The 22,691-nt window shown below is 40.2% G+C and overlaps 1 protein-coding gene across 6 annotated transcripts in view; it reads left to right on the top strand.

Annotated features, from left to right (window-relative positions):
* zfhx3b (zinc finger homeobox 3b) overlaps positions 1–22,691 on the top strand; it is a 435,085-nt gene that overhangs the window by 252,791 nt on the left and 159,603 nt on the right. For 5 of the 6 annotated variants that reach the window (XM_061964037.1, XM_061964035.1, XM_061964036.1 and 2 more), the window contains 3 exons: positions 12,581–15,082; positions 15,184–15,763; positions 19,780–20,276. In XM_061964037.1, coding sequence (XP_061820021.1) covers positions 12,617–15,082; positions 15,184–15,763; positions 19,780–20,276 — 3,543 coding nt within the window. In that variant the 5' untranslated portion in view covers positions 12,581–12,616. The remainder of the gene's footprint in view (positions 1–12,580; positions 15,083–15,183; positions 15,764–19,779; positions 20,277–22,691) is intronic. The other variant, XM_061964041.1, reaches the window with a different exon arrangement.

Genomic DNA, 22,691 nt, shown 5'->3' with positions numbered 1-22,691 from the left:
ATGCTCGGATAGGCCAGTATCGGTCAGTATCGGTATCGGTCAGTATCGGTATCGGTCAGTATCAGTATCGGATCGGAAATGCAAAAACAATATCGGTATCGGATCGGAAGTGCAAAAACCAGGATCGGGACATCCCTACTCCTAATTAGTCTGCTGACCTATGCAGTAACATATTGTCATTTGTCATTCTATTATTTTGTCAACATTATTAAGGACAAGTGGTAGAAAATGTATTATTAATCTACTTGTTCATTTACTGTTAATATCTGCTTACTTTCTCTTTTAACATGTTCTGTCTACACTTCTGTTAAAATGTAATAATCACTTATTCTTCTGTTGTTTGATACTTTACATTAGTTTTGGATGTCAGGGCGGAATTTCTTAAATGCCTCAAATGTCTGGCATTTTGAGTTAGGGTTGCGTGTATTTTCAATGTACGTTCAGGGTTCAGAAGAGGTTAAAAACAAAACAAATTGTGCACGCAGCAGCATTTGTGAGGGAGGGGCAGAGACAGAGAGAGCGAGAGAGTTATGATAAATGCGCATGCGTCGCCAGGCTCTGCTTTTTATCCATAGATTTATCAGATTACATTTTTATTATCTATAGCAGGGGTGTCAAAAGTGTGCCCCGGAGGCCATTTGCGGCCCACAGCTAATGTTTTAAAGGCCCACGGCACATTCTAAAAATACTATTAAAATAAACAAAAACATAACAAAAGTGAAATAAAAAAGCTTAAAGGTTAAATGTAATTTAGAAAAAGTTGCAATGTTGACTTTTTTTTCTTTCAAACTGTCATTGCTCAAAACATAATATTGAATCAAAATCAATGTTATTATGAATTATTGACCTATCCAAGGTTCCGATTACTTCACATCAAATATTCCACTAAGAAAAATATTTTTGGTGGAAGTTTTTGCATATTTGGTAAATAAATAACCCCAAAATTTATATTTTGTTGTTTTCTTACTGTACCGAAAATGAACCGAACCGTGACCTCTAAACCGAGGTACGTACCAAACCGAAATTTTTGTGTACCGTTACATCCCTAACACACACACATAATGCAGACAATGCAGGTCCATGCACCAACACACATTTTGGTAGGGGCACCGTAAACGAGAGATGATGACATATCCAAACATTTACCTGAAGTCCTACAATAGTGATAAGTAAACCATTTTATTATTGGCCGTCTAATCAATAATGTGGTTTTTTGCAGTTTAATATTTCAAGGGTATTGATCATTTTAACAACTGTGTTTGTGGTTTCCTTAACTGCAGCGTCTCTGAAACGCGTGCACAAGTTTGTGTACGTGGCATCAGTAGTGGATTGCTGAGCATAACACATTTTGCTGCTCTATCTCACATTCTATTGTTTGGTAATGTTTTTGTGTGCATGGTGACGTGTCCTTATGTTGACCCCGGATTCACCCGTAGTGCCACACTCGTGCTTTTACTGTGGTGAAAATTAAACCGAGTAAGTGCAGCGAGCAGCCTTTAAAGCTTTTAGCATGTTTTCTCTCCTCCTCTCATGAGGGAATGTTTGCTTCCAGCGGATATAAATAGGGGCATATTTCATAATTAGTAGAAATGACGGTCCCGGGGCTCACACACTGTGATCATCTTCTTCTCCCCCCTCATCCCTGACCTTTTAGCTCATTTTCCCCTTGTCTTTAACTCAAATGTGTAAATCTCTCCATCCTCCCTCACCCTTTCTTTGTTGTCTTAGTGGAGTTTACGCATGTAGAAATTCTCTGGTTAAATAGTGGCAGTGTCGCAGAGCAGTGTACAAAGTCGCGAGTGTCTTGTTTCTGCATTCCAGACTATGGGAAAGTCAGCAGTGCATGCTAATTGATGTGAAGTTCCGTGTTAAACTAAAGCAAATCATTCAGTCCATTTATGTTAGGCTCAAATTGTGATGTCTATCTTTCTAATGTGATAAGTTTTCGAAAAAGAAGTCACACCAGACAGGAAATAAAACAATTCAACACAAAATTAAGTTTACAGTTACGGACTGACCATTAGTTATTAACAATAAGGCTTGTCAAAGTCATTCTCAGGATTGCCATAAAAAGTATTTAAATGCATGCAAAATTAATAAAATGTACTTTGGCTGGTTTCACTTTGGTTCCTTGTTATGTGAAATTATATGATCCAACCAGCCCCCCTTGTGCTCGTTGCTAATTGTAGGGCTTCCTGCTGTGTACAGGCTGCTTCTCTTTGCTTTTCCACCCTACCAGTACTGCAGAACCCAGTAATTAACCCACAGTTAATTAACTACCTTTAATTACAGCACAGTGCTGTCTTCTATCACATCATCCGAAACCGGTAAAACCTTGCGTGTAGATCGCTCACTAAGGTCGCTGGGAGTTGTTTTGAGTTCTGATCAGATTTTAGCCAGGCAGTATCATGTACAACTAACATGATTCCCTGTCTTATATCACTTTTTGCACTTTTTAATGCTAAATAGATTAGGACTGCGGTATATTGGACAAAGTCATCCACAAGGTTGCTTTACAAACCTGAATACAAAGATGCTTCTAAAATAAAGTGGAGTGGCATTCCATTGAGCATAGATCTCAGCAAAGGCTGAGCAATCCTAATTTGGATCTGTGCCAAATTATTCACCGCATTAATCGATACGGAATCAAGGACAATAGGGACATATATTAACAACATGATTTTAATGAGTTCTTCTTTGGCTCATGCCCTGTCTCTCCACAGTTGTTGAAAACCATTGAAGTACTTTCTTTCTCAACCATGCCAACAAGCCAACTGTTAATTTAATAATGATAATAATCCATCCATCCATTTTCTACCGATTGTCCCTTTTGGGGTCGCGGGGGGTGCTGGAGCCTATCTCAGCTGCATTCGGGCAGTAGGCGGGGTACACCCTGGACAAGTCGCCACCACATCACAGGGCCATACACAGATAGACAGACAACATTCACACTCACATCCACACACTAGGGCCAATTTAGTGTTGCCAATCAAACTATCCCCAGGTGCATGTCTTTGGAGGTGGCAGGAAGCCGGAGTACCCGGAGGGAACCCACGCAGTCACAGGGAGAACATGCAAACTCCACACAGAAAGAGCTCGAGCCCAGGATCGAACCCAAGACCTTCGTATTGTGACCCCTGTCTCACCGTGCTGCCCAATGATAACAATAATAATACACAAACATAACATGTCAGGGGCAGTTATTTCCCTTTTCTGACCAGTATTAGTAAATGACATTGCTTGGTAATGCTTGTACGCTAATTGCGTCTTGAGTATTTACTCGTAATAGTATTATTCAGTGGTACCTCAATTTTCAGTCCAAAAGGTCAGACAAAAACTGAATCCTCTGAAAACCAAAGCAATGCTTCTCATAAGATATAATGTTGATCCAATTAATCCATTCCGGGCATCCAAAAATATTAACACAATACACTTTTAGATAGATGAAATGGATAAATTAACATTTAACATTACTTTTACCTCTATTGAGGACTGTTGTTGATGAAGACGGCGTTGTGCAGAGAGGAAGGAAGGGAGACGAAACTTTTATACTTTAGTACAAGTTATTTATTGTATTCACTGGTGTTTCTCACCTTCTTTATCAAAGTGTTTTCATTTGCAACTTTCTTTGGCTTCTATTTTGCAGTCATACAAAACAAAGATATTGCTTTGCTTTGTTGAACAGTCCATTTCGCAAATGACATGGACCAGTTTGTCACATGTTTGGCTGTGCAATCACAGAGATGGTATACGGAAACTCTGGTTAAATCTTCCATCCATCCATTTTCTACCGCTTATTCCCTTCGGGGTTGCGGGGGGTGCTGGAGCCTAACTCAGCTACAATCGGGCGGAAGGCGGGGTACACCCTGGACAAGTCGCCACCTCATCGCAGGGCCAACACAGATAGACAGACAACATTCACACTCACATTCACACACTAGGGCCAATTTAGTGTTGCCAATCAACCTATCCCCAGGTGCATGTCTTTGGAGATGGGAGGAAGCTAATTTTCCAGCGGGGGGTGCTGGAGCCTATTTCAGCTGCACACGGGCCGGGCGGTAGGCGGGATACACCCTGGACAAGTCACCACCTCATCATAGGGCCAACACAGATAGACAACATTCACACTCACATTCACACACTAGGGCCAATTTTAGTGTTGCCAATCAACCTATCCCCAGGGGCATGTCTTTGGAGGTGGGAGGAAGGGGAGAACATGCAAACTCCACACAGAAAGATCCGGAGCCCAGGATTGAACCCAGGACCTTCGTATTGTGAGGCACATGCACTTATCCCTAAATAATTCTCAACAGCGGAATTACATCAAAAGTGGGACGCATGAAAACCGAGGTACCATTGTATTAAGATTTGAACGTATCAAGTACATTAAAAAAAAAACACTATCTTCATATCAACCTGAGCTTTTATGCATCCAGAGCTTGACAGAAGCCTTGTGCGCTATCTCTTCGAAATACTCTCAGAGGTGCCAGTCACCCAACCTCCCCCTACACTTTTCATGTAAACAACCGTTTACATTGGCGTTGTTCTTCCCACAGACTCAACACCACCACGGCTATTTCTGTTCCCCCCCACACTGATATCTCCTACTGAAGATCATTGATTTTACGGGAAGCCCTGTTTACTGCCTGAGTGCCATCGACCTCAGGTGACTTTTTGCCTCCTGTAGTCAGAACAATACTGAAGTACCTTTTATGTCTGCATGAGCAAAATGGTGTAGCACATAATTACAGCACACAAACAACAATGCTGAATTTTATCTCCACGTGGTTAATTAGAATATTTACAGGTGTATATCGGCCATTTATGTATGGAATGGGTGAACAGAAAGATAAAAACTCCTTTAATAACTTTCATTAATCCCTTGAGGGTAATAACGGTTTTCAGAGCATCAATATTCACAAAGCATAATGTATTCACTAATGTGTATTTAAATACAGTATAAACAACATACATGTAATGAAATACCTTAACAAAGATGATAATGTTGATTTTTTTATCAACACTGTCAGAAAGGTAATATTTACTAATACAGGAATATTATTCAAATGATGTACAAATTGATATGCTAATTAGTCAACTTCACAAGAGGGCCAAATAATATTAATGGCTCTCAGTAAGGTAGAGTGCAGTTAAACAATACAACAATTAAACATAACATAGCTTTATTGTTGTTGTCAACACGGGTTTTTTATGATATTACTTGCCGTAGACGTCATCAGATCGTGTGTGTGTACCCAATAAAGTGTCCACTGAGAGAACATCTTTGCATTCAATACAATAGAATAATTATTTAGACATTGTTCTCCAGAAAAATAGTTAATACAAATGAGTATTGATACAAATGTCTGTAGAAAAGGCTTGTACAAAAGTTTGAAAAAAAAAAGTAAACGGTTTAGTGTTAATACCAGAGTGCACTAAGCCACGTAAAGTATTACATTCGACATATGTTAAATAGTACAAGGCACTCACGTTTTTATAAGCCATCCATTGGAACTAACTTAGCAGATAAACCCAAGCCTCGATTTGCCTGAGGACTACAATAGTTCCCCCATCAATGAGCATGTCCCTAGTGCAACATCAAAGACCTTCTTGCTTTATCAATAAGAACCTTTCCTTCCCACATCTTCCTGTAACTTGCTTAGCGTTCACGCCATTGATTTTCCAATAAGCGCCCTTTACCCTGCGGTGCCTGGCCAGGCTCAGTAAAGGCAGATAGGAAAAGGTAAAGAGGGACACAATCAGACGTTTTGCATTGTTTGGAGTCCTTTAGGTATATTTGAGAAGGTGCTTTTTACTCGTGTGCATATTGTTAAGGTATAGTTGTAGCCTAGCAGAGCACAATGTACGAATGAGGTGAAAACCAACCCATGCAGGACCCCTTTGGGGAAACCGGCTGTTCTAAACACAAGGTCAGTCCTTCTGAAGCAGGATTTGGCAGTGTTGTTATCACCTCCTTCCTTAGACATTCCACCCTCATTTGGTCGGAAAACTCCCACCAGTGAAAAGACGCATTACTTAAAACGTATGTCATTTTCCATTCTTGTCGAATGACCTATTCTCTAGCTTGACTGTATCTTGTTTGTTAGGCTATTGGAAAGAAGTGAAGTATGAATTCTAAGGAGAGAAGTAAGGGGGGATTTACATAAAGCTTTGAAGGCAGGTGCCAACAGGACTGTGTAGGCTAAAACCGACCCTCAGATCGGCCAAGGAATTCAGCTTTTTCTTTGTTCATTATCTCACACAGTTGAGTCAAAGCTTGTTTAAGATGTGTATGGTTCAGCTAGAGTACAGAAGCCACAGGCAGATATGCAAAAGAAAATGACAACTTCTTCCGTACATATCACAGCATATCACATAATGCCATTGTGAAAAATCACTAAAGGTTGTTACTTATTAACGTAGCCTGCCTCCTCCAATTACCGTCTTTTCCGACCAAGTCTTTCTGTCTGTCTGCTAGAAATGTTTGGTGCCTTTTAGAGATTAAAGCCATTCCCTATTGCCTTAAACAGGTGTCACTGAGCCAGGCACTGTCTCAAAGACAAGCATTATATCAGCTGGCCCATCTGCGACTTACCGACTCCAGACAATCCCATTGCTCATCAGTAACCACTTTATTGAATTACACCATCTTGATTTTAAAGGCCAATCCTATTTTTCAGTAAGCAGTAGACGACAACCGTAGTGGTGAATATCTGCAGCATAGAACAAGGGTAACACCATGTCTCCTGCTGATTGCTTCAGACACCTTACAGCCATGATGTTAATCATGGGTGTATACCGTAAATACAAATTGTGCCACTTAATTTAAACTCATCAAAGCCAAAATGAGAGTAGCGGGTCCTTGTAGGTCAATTGCCATGTTCCACTTGATATAGTTTTAGTGGTGTATTGCATTCATTGTTTACTGTATGCTCATTTGGAGGAAAAGTATTACACAAATAAATAGGAATCTACAAACAAACATCCAAGTTAGGTATTTTAGGAATCTACAAACAAACATCCAAGTTAGATATTTGGATCATGTAAATAGCTTTAGAATATATTAAAAGACTGGGAAGGAAATTTTGGATAGCTTAGTTAGGAGACACATTCAGTAGTGCTCCAACCCCTGCCACCATAGTACAATAATACTAGTTTTGTTATACAGGGGTGTTGAACTCGTTTTTACTGAGGGTCACATCACAGTTATGGCTGCCTTCAGACGGTCGCTTGTAACCGTGCGTAATTTATGAATATACATGTATAGGGTTTCACCTCATGATAATATTATACACTTGGCTATGCATTTAATTATTTTTTTTTATATACACTGTAAAAAAAATCTTAAGATTTTGCAGTAAAAACCTTGCAGCTCAGTCGTCACAATTTTACTATTACATTTACAATTTGATAGATAATTTGCTTTGAAATCACTAGTCGAGTCATACCAAAGACTATAAAAATGGGACCCATTACCTCCCTGCTTGGCACTCAGCATTAAGGGTTGGAATTGGGGGTTAAATCACCAAAAATGATTCCGCTGCTGCCCACTGCTCCCCTCACCTTCCAGGGGGTGAACAAGGGGATGGGTCAAATGCAGAGGACACATTTTACCACACCGAGTGTGTGTGACAATCATTGGTACTTTACTTTAACTTTAGTCAAGCAGAATTTATTATCATTATTTTAATTTTAACTCAGAACAGATTGAAATGTTTGCAAGTGTTCCATTAATAGTAGGGCTGCAGCTAACGATTATTTTTCTATCGATTAATCTATAGATTATTTTTTCGATTAATCGGTTAATCTATAGATTATTTTTTTCGATTAATCTATAGATTATTTTTCCTTTTACCGATTTTTTTTAAATTTAAAATGAAGAGGAAAAAATAAATGTAGGCCAGTTTTTTCAAAAGGCATGGCTTTTATTTACAAAAAAAAAAGTATGGCCACTCAGTCAACATTGACAACAACATGACAAAATATTCTGTAACAATGTAAACATTTAAAACTTTTAACATTTAACACAATTAAAAGTAGCTTATTTGCTTTTTAATGTGCAAATATAAAAGTAAACATCCAGTGCAAATCTTAATATTCTGGAATGGTATAAGCATTTCAAAAGTAAAAGTATTGCTTATTTTGCTTTAAAATGTGCAAAAATAAAGATAAACATCCAATACAAAAAAGTGCAAAACGGAAATATTCTGTAACAAGTGTAAACATTTCAACAAAAGTAAAAGTATTGCTTATTTGCTAAAATGTGCAAAAATAAAGCTAAACATCCAATGCAAAAAAGTGTACAGTGTAAACATTTCAACAAAAGTAAAAGTATTGCTTATTTTGCTTAATAACACAACAATGATAGTATGATTAAAGTGAAAGTTAATTGTTCGTTTGTACATAGTATATGTAACTGTTAATGTTGTAAAAGGTATTTGCACAACTAATTAACGTTAGCGTTTGTGACACGTCTTGTGCCGTGGGGTTCTTTCAGGACCGACAGACTGAACGCCAGACGGCTTTGCCAGGTTTACAATCTTTTAATTTTACACAAAGTCTTTTCTCTTCCAACTGCGCGGATCGCGCACCTGGGCACGATTGCGGCGTCGCTCCCGGCGCGCCCCGCCTCGCCGCTCGCTCGCCGCCGCCGCCGCCGTCTCTCCACAGCGTTAAAGAGGAGCGCGTCTTTGTAAACACTGAACAGGCACGCCAAACGCGCCTCTCAGAGCGAAACGGTGCTTTAGTTTATGAATTTACAACGCAGATACAAATGACACATTCATGTTTTTGTGTAATAATGACAACGTATACGCACGCGGACGATTGACTTGTTGATGGTGATGGCAAGAACGCTGTCGGGGGTTTTCTTTTCAAATGTTCGTTCATAGCCGTTGTGCTGCTATGATAGGCCATTTCCGCTCGACACAGTGTGCATACAACAACATTATTAGGCCGTTTATTGAAATACTCCCACACTTTTGACGACTTTTGGCGTGCTTTTTCCCCCTCGCTCGCATCGTCTGCTTTGCGCTCCGCCATGACAGTAAAGTAGAGTGACGTAAATATGCGACGCGCCGACGCACAAAAACGGCGTCGACGTATTTACGTAACCGATGACGTCGACTATGTTGACGCGTCGTTTCAGCCTTAATTAATAGATAATATTAAAGTTGAAAATATATACAATTGCATGCAATGTCAAAATGGAAAGAACAAATAAGTAGAGTAAGAAATGATAAAGTACTTCATTAACGCATATTATTTCAAGGCTTTTGTGGGCTATGTAAAATGGTGTGGCAGGCCAGATGTGGGCACCAGGCCTTGAGTTTGACACCTGTGTTATAGATGTCATATTAAGGCCTTTCCTTTCCTCATTGTTTAGTGGTCAATGCAATACTAAACGATTTTTTGATTGATTGATTGATTGATTGATTGATTGATTGATTGATTGAAACTTTTATTAGTAGACTGCACAGTACAGTACATATTCCGTACAATTGACCACTAAATGGTAACACCCGAATACGTTTTTCAACTTGTTTAAGTCGGTGTCCACATAATACTAATAACAGTTGTATTAAAAAAGTTACATCCATTCCTATACAGTTGGTGGTGATGGTGTGCATTGCCAAGTGTTTGACAACTGAGGACGAGTTAATCTGCTAACATACTGTAAAAACACATGTGAAGTAGGGCTGGGCGATATATCGAATATACTCGATATATCGCGGGTTTGTCTCTGTGCGGTATAGAAAATGACTATATCGTGATATTCAAGTATACGTTCTCACGCAGTTGCTTTTAGCTGCGGTCATTACACTACAGGCGTTTCTCACTCTTTCTTGTCTCAACTTCTCACAGAGACATAAAACAAGCGCACCTTCTTACATACGTCACATACGTATACGCCCTCGCGGAGCAGAGAGGTAGAGGCATGGGTAACATTAGCTGTGGTGCAAGTGGTAATATGAGAGAAAGAAGGTGCAAATCTGGTAACAAATGAAGGAATAATTAATTCCCAAGAAAAACAGCACGGGGTCCATCGTCTGGCGGTGGTTTGGCTTCATGCGGGAATATGTCGAACAGACAACCGTAATTTGTCAAGTGTGGGGCAAAAGTGTTGCTACAAAAAGTAGCATTACTGCTAATATGTAGCATCATTTGAAAAGTCACCCGCTAGAGAATGAAGAGTGCTTGAAACTCCGCATGTCAACATCTCCGTTCGGTGCCACACCAACAAAATGCCGAGGCAACCATTTCCAGATCGACACCGTATGAAACAAATAGTCAACAACAGAAAGAGATAACGTCCGCAGGAACCTACCACATAGCGAAGGACATACACTATTTGATTTCCTATTATGCAGCTAATTTTTATTTGAGAGTTATTGAAATATCTTGTGTAACATCATGCACAAAAGTGCACTTTATTTGTTTTAAACTATTGTAGTGGCGTTCTTTACAAAAAGTGCACTTTAATTTAGTGTTGTTTTGATATGTCATCTTAGTGAGCTTGTTTTAAAATGTCTCTGACAATCTTGCACTTTCTGTTTTGAAATGACATGAATGTTTGTGCCACTGCTTAATAACTGTTTAATAAATACAGTTTTGGTCAATTGACTTAGTTGTGATTTCCCTCTCTGCATGAAAGTTTAAAATGAGCATATATTAATGCAGTATGAACAAGAATGTTTTAATGTAGAAACATATAATCATCATACTGCTGTGATTATATGCATCAAGTGTTAATTCAAGGCTAAGGCAAAATATCGAGATATATATCGTGTATCGTGACATGGCCTAAAAATATCAAGATATTAAAAAAAGGCCATATCGCCCAGCCCTAATGTGAAGACAAAACTACACTTAGAGATGTCAGAGTACAATACACATTATGATGTCTTTAAGGCTGATCAGGGCATGAATTCATATTACCATTTAGGCCATGAGTGTGTAAATTTAAGAAGAGTTTCTGTCTAGACTTAAAGTTTTTTTTAGTTTTTCACTCACTTCCTTTTTGTCTATTTATTTATGATGCGTAATAGTGTGTATTCATCAGGAGGATAATATTTCCCTCATACCTAAACCATACCTTGCCGTATAAAGCGAAATTGGCTAAATAGGCTGATAGGGTATTTTGTTACTAGTAAATGTAAATGTAGACAAAGTGAACTTCAGAGCTTCCCGTGTATTTATTGTGATACTCTCCCTATCATCTGATATCAGCTGATGAAGTAACATATATGTATTTCCTTAAGTTATTTCTTTCATAACAGTGCTGTGTTGTAAGTTTCCCCCCATTATTTTCAGTATCATTGCTGACGGTGAACAATATTGTTATATGTGTGTTGGAGTGGTTTCAGACAGGTATGTTGTGTGGGTGGTAGCTTCATCAGACATTCATGAAGAGTAAGACAGACATTATCAATCTCTCCTCTCTCTCAGTGCATCCTATGTTTGGGCAAGGGGGGTAGACTCCACTCTGATCACAGCTGAAATTTGTATCCATAAGTAAATAAGTAAATAAATCAAGTGCAAGCCATGAATGTGCTAATCAAGAGAGGGAGATGGCAGTGGGCTTGGTGCTGGGAAACTTTGCTCATGTAATATTCAGCACTAGAGGGTTAAAGGGCAGCCCAGAGTTATTGGTTCGAGCCCGATTGCCCCCTTTAATCAATGCAGGCTGCATCCCTTTAATAAAAGTATTAGCTCAGCAGTATCTTTGAGTTATCATTTTATCTATTCCCTGCCCTAAATTGAAGCCTATGTTGGGCCTCTCTGGTGCTTAGGACACAGGCAGATCCCCAAAGCTCAGCTACCATTTATTTGTTCAAGGGTGGAGGATGGCTGTATTGTTTAAGAAGGGGTTGAGTTATGGAGGTAAGATCATAACACAGCTGCACTCAAGTTTATTTAATTTTCGGCTCATAGAAAACACATGCTTTGATTGCTATAGTTAGAATTAATACACATCTCACGATTTTCTATTTTGAAGTGCAAATAGAGGTACTGTATTTTAGCAGCATTTTTTACTTTTTCTTCAGGTTATGTAAATGTTCAAAGTGCTGATGGGATAGTGTCTTGGTGTCTAATTATCTCAGATGTATTTGATCCATTACACTTTGCTTTTTCGCCTTTTTTCTGACTGCAAGTTAATTAAAAATAGATGTAGGATTTGCGGCACATAAGATTAGGCGCATTGTTTATAAGGTGAAGATAAAAGATGGTACCTTCTAGATATGGCAGGAAGATGAATCATTTTATTGTTTCAGTGCCTAATTTCGCGTAATGAACACAGTGTAATTTTTGTAATTATTTCTCACCCTTCTTTGAAGCATATATTACTTCATGTGAATAGTGTTCCTTTTGTGCTTCCAATGTGTCATACTGTCTTGAAATTAAATACGTACCATAAGAATATTTACTCATTGGGATAGGCTCCAGCGCCCTTGCCACCCGGAGAGGAATATATGGATGTTTTCAACATTGCACAATGAATACATTTGTATGTACTTATGTCTATATACTTTAGAATCACAAAATAAACTAATATATCTCTCTTTTTGTGTGTACTCAGGCCTGGATGCGATGAACGCCTCATGTAGGCATCAGCATGGACAGCTGTGAGTCTCCCGTATTTTCTGGGACAGACGATGGGCTCAGCTCCCCCCAGCAGCAGCAACCTCCACAGTCCTGGAACGATCACCCTAGCCTGCAGGTTCCTTGCACCAACCAGGCCCCTTCCCTGGACCCGCTGTCTTTCTCGGCTCCTTACACTTCTCAACCCTCAAACCCTAGTGCTCTTCATGACGAGCTGAGAGAACTACAGTCCCATCATCAACTGCCAAAACAAACAACCCAGGCCCAACGTGAGAGCCCTGCTACCGGTCAGCTTCATTCCAAGAGAGAGGGTCTTGAGGAAGAGGAGCAAGACGGGGAGAGCTGTGGAGAAGAGGAAGAATCGGAGGACTTGGATGAAATGGAAATTGACAGCTGTTTCCCTAGTCTTCAATCTTTTCCCGGGGTAGCGATGGCTCCAGGTGGAGGGAGCATGCCCACTCTTCTGCGTCATCAGCCCACCCAACAGCAGGGCATAGGTGAGAGTGGAAGTGAGGAAGGAGAGGAAGAAGAGGAAGAGGAAAGTAGTGATGTGGAGAACTTGGCTGGAGAGATAGTCTACCAACCAGATGGCTCAGCCTACATTGTAGAGAGCCTCAGTCAGCTGATCCAAAGCGGTGGGAGCATGGTTCCCGGCCTGCTTCCCACAAACTCTCTCAATAGTGGGGGAAAACCGGGAGAACCTGCTGGGACATCATCTTCAGTCTATCCTCAGATCATCAACACGTTCCACATAGCCTCGTCCTTTGGGAAGTGGTTTGGCAATTCAGACCAGTTCTCCAATACCTCAACAGTGGCAGGCTTCAGTCCTGTCCTGCACAGTTTCCGTGTTTTTGATGTGCGGCACACAAGTAACAAGGATTACCTTAATAGCGATGGGTCTGCCAAGAAGTCCTGTGTATCCAAAGATGTTCCAAACAATGTGGATTTATCCAAATTTGATGGTCTGGCCCTGTATGGAAAGGGTAAGCCAATTCTCATGTGTTTTCTCTGCAAGCTGTCCTTTGGTTATGCTCGTTCCTTTGCTACTCATGCCATCCATGACCACCGCATGACGCTGTGTGAGGATGAACGCCGTCTATTAGGGGACAAGCATGCATCTGCTATCATCCAGGGAATTGGGAAGGACAAAGAGCCCCTCATCAGCTTCCTGGAACCAAATATTAAAAGTACTCCTGTGCCACCTCTGCTTCCTATGAACTCTGGCCAGAGCTTTTATGGCACATTTAGTGGTGTCCATTTGGAGTCTGGAAGCAGCAGTGGAGGCAGCGAGACCCTCTTGAACAAAGACTGTGACTCTGGCCTCCAGCAGCAACAGCAGCAGCAAACCCAACAAAGTTCTGTCTTGCCTCTCGGAAGGCTGGGCACTCCCAAAGCATCCACTATTTCCTCAACCCCTGGCTCTGCCAAAGACTCTAGTGCCCTATCGAAACACGGGGGAAGAACAGAGGAGCCCACTGGAAAAGAATTGGCTTGTAAAGGAAAAGACGGGGCCACTGAGAGCCATGGGGGTGCGACACACCTATCTAGCCAAATGAAGGGTTCAGAACAAGAGGAAACATTATTCGGGGAAGAAGATGAGGTGGATGCAGAAGGTACAGTCGTGACCAGTGGTGTTAACAGTAGCAGTGGGGGAGGTGAAGCAGGGGAAGCAGCTGTATCAAACCAAAGCATTTCCAAATCTCCTTTATTAATGCCTAGTAGCACTCTCCAGCCTACTGCCTGTACCCCTGCAGTCAGTTACACACTAAACAGCAAATCCCCTGCTTCCACTTCCTGCTCTGTCAAGGAGGAGATTTCAGTTACAGATAGTGGGGGGAGATTCTCAGAACCCGTTTTGAGCTTTAACTGCCAGGGACCTACGGTTCCCATGGCAATGGCAGCAGCCAATATCAGAAACAGTGAGGATGACACTGCTGGCACTTCTTCCTCACCTCTGTCCTCCAATGCTGCTGCTGATGAAAGTGCCAATCGAGATAGTGCCACAGCTCCAGAACCAAATGTTTGCCCGGCTGAGGAAGAGGAGGAAAATGGATCCCTTCTGCAGCAACATCACATGCACCACCATCATCATCACTTGCATACATCATCTCATGGCCACACTCTCCCACAACCTGGAGGTTCCTGTGATATAACAGGGGTGAACGACTGTTCGCAGAACCACAGTCATAGTGGCGGTGTAGGAAGTGGAGTAGAATGCCCTAAATGTGACACCATTCTAGGTTCCTCGCGCTCCTTGGGGGGTCACATGACCATGATGCATTCGCGTAACTCATGTAAGACACTCAAGTGTCCCAAATGCAACTGGCATTACAAATATCAGCAGACCCTGGAGGCCCACATGAAAGAAAAACACCCAGATTCGGGAGGTTCCTGTTCTTACTGCAGTAGTGGTCAAAGCCACCCTCGCCTGGCTCGTGGAGAAAGCTATACCTGTGGATACAAACCATTCCGATGTGAGGTATGTAACTGAATCAAAGTTGATATCCCTTTGTATTCACAAAAATACTGTTCATTGCATTGTATTGGTTGATTCATGACCTGTTTTCCAATGTTCTACAGGTATGTAACTACTCGACCACCACAAAGGGTAACCTAAGCATCCACATGCAGTCAGATAAACACCTGAACAACATGCAGACTCTACAGAATGGAGGTTCCATCGTATCTGCGCAGGAGCAGGTTTTTGGACATGGCCCGGGAGGTGTGGTGGCAATGCCCTCAGTGACCCAGGCCAGTAGCCATCACCCTGCCCACCACCACTCCACACAGTCCTCTGCCCACATAACTGGACCATGTGGGGCCCCCTCACCGACCAAGCCAAAGAGCAAACCTACTTGGCGATGTGAGGTATGTGACTACGAAACCAACGTGGCACGGAACCTGCGTATCCACATGACCAGCGAGAAACACATGCATAACATGATGCTTCTCCAGCAAAACGTGACTCAGATGCAGCATGGCCGAATAGCGCTGGGGGCAATGCCCTCGCCCTCAGAGGCTGAGCTCTATCAGTATTACCTGACGCAGAATATGAGCCTACCACCTGGCTTAAAGATGGACCCGACTGGACCTGAGGCTCAGTTCCTGATGGGGGGATTTTCTTTAGATCCCAGCATGGCTGCCTTGGCCCCTGCACTTGGTGAGCTTGTACTCTCATTAAATGCATTACACTTTGCAAAATCACCAATTATTTTGTAATTAGCACCCGTGTCCATACAGCAAATGTTGGATGTATGATCTTTTTAATGCCAGCTGCCCTTTTCTGTCCTACTTGAAAGTTCACACGTCCAATTATCCTGATAACAAATCTCCTATTTCTGCAGACAGGACACCCAAACATGGTGTAAAGCAATGTTGGCCTGTTTTAATCCAAATATACAGTCTTCTACCACTTCACTTACTAGATTGTGGCTCATAACATCATCATTTTTAAATGCTAAAACCATGTGTTTCTCCAAATGCTGCTATTTTTTCAAGTTTGTGATTCAACATTCCACATCATATTAGAAAATTAGGGCCTGATTTACTAAAGGTTTGGGTGTACTAAAACACGTGAAAACTTGACAGGACACGCAAAGCTTCACTACTAAACGTGCGCAAAAAGGATTGTGTCTGTAAAGTGAGCAGAATAAGGTGCGCAATTCATTTTGTGTCTGTCTTCATTAATGTGCAGAATATATGCTGACCATCAAAACACCCACAATACTGAGAGGAGAAAGTGTAAATATATTATATAGCACGTGCAATGTGATTTATCAACACTCATCACTGTTTTGCAAGGAGTATTTTGCGTTTTATTTAGCACGATTGAAAGGGATGCGCAAACTCACAGTACCACACATTGCTGTGGGAGAGGAGTGCTAGCGCTGCAAAGACACATGATGGACAGAGAATCTTACTTCCTATGTACACGTTTCAACTTATTTGGACGGTCAAAAATAAAATAAAAATATTAGACACATCATCTATTCAGCAACATCCCTTTATATGTAATTTTATATCTGCTGGGAAACTTAAGGGGCTGATTTAAACAAATTAAATTGACGCGTTTTGATTGAATTTAATATTTTTTGAGGACCTTTGTGTTTTCAAGTAGAATATATATTACTAACATAAATACTATATGATAAAGACTTTTTGAAGTATGCATTTTTTGTGAAGCCTCCCTCCCATCCATCTTCTGCTGTAAAATAAAAAAAGAAGAAACAAAAGTTGTTTCAATGTAGATGCACAGCAGGACTGCTTCTAAAATGCCCATATAAAGTGGTAGATCTCTCCTGCTTGCTTGAAAACATAACAAAACGCCACAGGTAGGAGCATGATAACATGAATGTGCAGTAATTGAGAGTGTCTCCGTTGTGATGCCCTTTATAATACACGAAAAATCCTTATTTGAATAAGGCGGTCCCTGCCACTTTTCATTTGCACAAGCAGTCTTAGTAGATAACGTGCAACACTTCCACTATTAGTACACTCTATTTTATAATTTGCACACGCTGTTTAGCGCGAGGTATTTGGATCTTAGTAAATCAGGCCCTTAGTGTAGTACGGCACACCAGTGTTTTCTGTTTTTATCTACAATTTTTACACAGCCTCTGGACGTTGCCAAAATTTACCAAGTATTAGATAGAGGGTCATGGCTTTTAAGTACTTTTTGTCTTCCTATTCACTTTCAGGTTACACCATATTGATGTTGTTGTGATTGAGGTTTACTTTGTTATACCCAATTTTCCTGCGAGCGAAAGGTTAATTAGGGGGGCAAAACTTCCTCTCCTTGACTTCCCCCAAAGGCAGCTTCCAAACTGCTGCTCACCCTCGTCATTGGAGTTCCTCATTTTTACAGCTTTGTAATTGCAGTTATATGTTTTATCATGGTCAAAGAAGGAAGGTTACAGGGACTCACCATGGGTAATTAAGCAATACAGTAGTGCGTTTGCCGTGCCCACAGTTTGTACAGACTTGTCTTTAACTGTTGCTAGTTCAAAGACACAAACAAGAATTGATTACTCTGACTAATGTTTTTCCCTCTTCACCATCTGGTTCATGTTCCTGTGAGCTAAATTCTAATAAGCATGTTACTAGGGAGGCAATGATGACACACTCTCGGTCCATAAATATCAGTGGTGCCATCCTTGGTCACACAATAGAGAAGGTCTTCAACCCCCTTATGCAGAAAATCATATAATATTATGATACAGTACATAAAGTAAGGCCTGGTGGATATTTAAAATCACAAAAGGGTGGGATTTCAAAGAGTCCCTGCCTTATAGTCCTTGGTCCCAGCACTTATGATGTAGTTAAAAGAAAAGATGGCTCTGCGTGAGAGAGCTAAAATGAGGAAGGACTGCAATTTGTCTATTGGAAAACTGCAACAATTACGCAGCTAAGTACTGAAGCATCAAATTGGAAAACATACAGTTTAAAAATAAACAACAAAAATAAAGCTAAGCTCAAAACATCTTGCTTCTTTGCTTTGTACTTGTTGACTCAATAAAATAAAATTACAATAAAAAATATATATATTTAAGGCATTCCTTCCTCTGCTAAAGAATTTGAGAAGAAGTGCGTGAAACATGCATGATTGTAATATATAGTATATTTTATAGTATAATAAATAAATACTAAAACAAAAATATAAACATTTAGATTTATTTTTGTATACCACTTGTTTTCATTTGAAGCTGGAGCCTTTATCAGCTGACTTTGGCCAAAACAAATTTATGAAAATAATCAAAACCAACATTTAGAGCTTCTATACGACATTACATTTGTTTATTTATTTTTTTTTGCAGTTGAAATTCTCCCATAAATAATTTTGTGTCAGTTGTTTGGATACACTATGGCTGTAATAAGAATAGTTTTGACTGTTAGTTGGGAGTAGGATATTTGTGCATTAACTGAAGAAGAGGGAAAAAGTTCAAATAATAAAGCCCTACCATTGACTGGTCACTAGCCGATCACAGGGCACATACAGACAAACAACCATTTACAGTCATATGCACAATTTAGAGTCTAACATGCATGTTTTTTGGAATATGGGAGGAAGCAGGAGTACCAGGAGAAAACCCACACAAGCACAGGAAGAAAGCCCAAACAGAGATTTGAACTATTGATCACCTCACTGTGAGAGCAACATCCTAAAAACGAGTCTACGATACATCCTGAAAACATATGTAAAGAAAAAAATAGTGCTTAGTCACTGTTAGTGAAATTATTTGTTCATGGCAACCATATGCTGCATGACATAGATTAAAATTTAAAAAACAAAAAAAGCAAATATTGGGCTTAATACTACAGCATAAATACAAGAACCATCAGCTCTAATAACTGTACTTTAGATGCAGGTTGTGTTAAACCTACATAACCAGTCTTGACAATGAAAAATATTTTCAATGGACGAATGAAACAAGTCAAAGTGAATAATAATTTACGGGAAATCTTCTAGTTTTGCCATAGTGGGGCGATCAGTCTTAGTTACGTCATTGTCCCATCCACTTCATACACACCAATGCACAATTACCGCCGCAGGCACAAGACATTGATACAACATTGATTATACACACGTCTTTTAAAATTGATTTTGAAGTAACGTTGCAGAATAGATGCGTTTGTATATTGATGTCCAATGTTGGATCCACGTTGTTGGTTGGGAAATGACCAAATTTCAAAGTTAAAATCAACATCACAACCTGACATTGAACAAACGTTTAAAAAAAATTGTTTTAACATTGTATATGTTTTCTAGAATATTGGTTGGGAAATGACCAAAATTCAATGGCCAACTCAAGGTCAGAACCCAACATCGATTAAACATCGTCAAAAAGCATGTTGTTCCAATGTTATGTTTGAGTTGCTCAACGTCAGGACCTAATTCAACAAGTTCTCAACGTTGCTTTAATGTCTTGTGCCTGCTGGGACATTTATCGAACAATCAATTAAAAATATAGGAGAGTTTTGTTTTTCACAAAACAATTGTTTCTTTTTACCTGGAATACCCTCAAAAATCAAATACTTTGATCACCATCAAATGAATACATGAAGCATATTACTGAGGCATAAATAGATCTCTGGGCTGAATTACAATTAATTTCTTAAACTTTACCTAAACTTTTCTTTTCCTTTCTTTTTCTTCTCTGTGTTCCTATCAAATCCAAGTAGGTGGAGAGATTCCAATGGACATGCGGCTGGGTAGTGGGCAGTTGGTGTCTGAAGAGCTGATGACGCTAGGAGAAAGTCTATCACAAACCAGCGACCCCTCTCTCAAACTCTTCCAGTGTGCTGTGTGCAACGGCTTCACAACTGACAACTTGGATGTGCTTGGCCTCCACATGGGGGCAGAGCGCAGCCTACCTGAAGAGGAGTGGCGCGCCGTGGTGGGCGACTCTCACCAGTGCAAGTTGTGCCACTACACCACTCAGCTCAAGGCCAATTTCCAACTGCACTGCAAGACAGACAAGCACATTCAAAAGTACCAGCTTGTGGCCCATATCAAGGAAGGAGGCAAAGGCAATGAATGGCGATTGAAATGTGTGGCCATTGGCAACCCCGTACACCTGAAGTGCAATGCTTGTGACTACTATACTAACAGCTTGGAGAAGCTAAGGATGCATACGGTCAATTCCCGACATGAGGCCAGCCTCAAACTTTACAAGGTCAGTGGTCTTCCACCTGTTTCCCGTTACTTACATTCAGCGGTTTCTCCCAAGATTGGTGTTTCTGCATAATGCATCCAATGTGCTGTACTGTGAAAAGAGTATGACGCTAGTTTTGATAGGATATAGGGGATCAGGATCCGTTCTGGAATGTTGGCCAAATTTGTAATGATTTTGACACACACTTTCCAGGAAACAACACACCCACTTTTAACTTTAATGGTGTAAGCAGGTCCTTCTTTTTGGAATATGTGTACAAAAAGCAGAAATTGCGATTTAATCCTTTTGGTCTGCTGAATTGAGCTCTACTTAGGGTCTTGCTTGACCTAATATTCATTGGGCCTGGTCTACTAAGATCCAAATAACGCATGCTACATAGCATATGCACACTATAAATGGCATGTACCATATTTTTTGGACTATAAGTCGCAGTTTTTTTTCATAGTTTGGCCGGGCTCCAATGTGACTTATATATGTTTTTTTCCTTCTTTATTATGCATTTTCGGCAGGTGCGACTTATACTCCGGTGCGATTTATACTCCGAAAAATACGGTACTATTAATGCTAAAGTGGTAGAGACCGCCTTATTTCATGATGACACTAATTTCCCTCCACATTAAAGGCGTAATATGGTCCAACCGGTTTCGTTTCGTCATGTTGTTGACATGCAACACACAAATATAACATAAATCACTTTTTCTGGGCTAAATTGAAGTCCCATTTAGACAACATAACCTACTTTTAGCAGGCTGAAAGATGCACTCTGGCAGGCGCTGTGATGTTGTAATGGTGCGTTTGAAATGATCCAGACACAGGAAAATAAATATTGCAAAGTTTTTTTTATATAGGCACTATAATACGATAATATTTATATATAATTTATAATAAACGAATGCTATAAAAATGCCAGCAAACACCAAAACAAATCAGTTGAATTTGTTTAAATCAGACCTTTAAATCATCCAGCAGCTATCCTATCACAACATGTTAATAAAAAATGCATTTATATAATTAATCAATAACTAAATTTAAATGTGCTAAATATAGACAGCGACCACAGAACAGTTTTATTCTTAATTGTGAGTGCTAAATAATTACATGTGCATCTTCTCCTCCCGATATTTTTGACTTTCTAATAATCATCATTTACATAAAGACAGCCACGCTAAATAGATAAAGCTCTCTAATGTTCTCATGTAAGAGACACAATTCTCCGCGCTCAGACTTAGTAGATCAGCTCTGTGTATACTATCAAGTTTGCACGAGTTTTAATACATGCAAAACCTTCAGCAGATCAGGCCCATAGTGTTGTATTCAGTCATACCTAATATCATTGTTAATTATAAACGGCAGTGTAGAATTTAATGATTCAACATACAAAACATACAAAGTCAAGTGAGTCTGAATGTAGATGTTCCAATTCATATCTAAATCGTAAACTTACAGGAAGAGTGCATGGCAGCTTCCACTCTTCTGGCAAAACTTTCTATTTGATGTTGGTGTTGTCATTCGTCAAAACGCACATTTGTTGAGTCAGAGGTCAATTGAACAGAAAAGGGCGTTCTCCAAAGTGTCCCTGCCACATTGGATGAATAGTAATTGTACCTCAGTCACTTACTTCTTTGAGGCACTCATGGTCATTTGTTGTGTAACCTTCCAGGTTGCTACATAGAATTAGGGCCACATAGCTTCCATAAAAAAGAACCCAGCAAGTTGAAGCTGTTTTAAGACGTAGGGTTGGATCACTTGAAGACGAATGAAGAAGTGCAAGGAGACAAGAGGTTTGTTGCTAATACTCCTCGGAGCAGGAGAGGCTGAATCGTTCTCGACAGCCGTATTGATTTTTGCTGGACTTGGAGCTTCACCTTCTCCTCTAATCATTCCATAATAGCCAATGGCTGAACACTCTCCGAACAAATGGCCATAAATCTAACAGCCCTGATTCCACTTAGGTACCTATCCTGTGTGTCTGCGGTTCGGCCACTCCGCGCTTAACCCAAACTGGCACACAAACCCACATAGACTTACGCACACAACAAATCACGGACAGCCACTGATAACACATCCTCTCTGTAAGACATTACATACACTTTGATATAATCATAGTCAAAAGTTAATGCACCTTCTCTGTGAAGAAGAGGTTGCCTTAGTTTAATGGCCACTCTCTTATATAAAGTGTTATTTTTTCAAAGAATGTAAACATTTTCATTGCTTCACATGTTTAGACTTATATTTACAGAATATGTTAACAAGCAGAAATTAAAAGGCATGTAAACTGTCCAATCACATTAGAAGGCCAATTTGAACTGGTCTGCAAATCCCCTCAACATACTGTCCATAAAAACCTTTCAGATTTATGGATGCTTTATTGGAACTACTGGCATACTATGCATTTCTCCTGTCTCTGAGGCCTTT

This window comes from Nerophis lumbriciformis, linkage group LG06 (genome assembly GCF_033978685.3).
Source record: "Nerophis lumbriciformis linkage group LG06, RoL_Nlum_v2.1, whole genome shotgun sequence".
Taxonomy (NCBI): domain Eukaryota; kingdom Metazoa; phylum Chordata; class Actinopteri; order Syngnathiformes; family Syngnathidae; genus Nerophis; species Nerophis lumbriciformis.
The sequence above is the reverse complement of the archived record's forward strand: the minus strand, read 5'-3'. Positions and strand labels throughout refer to the sequence as shown.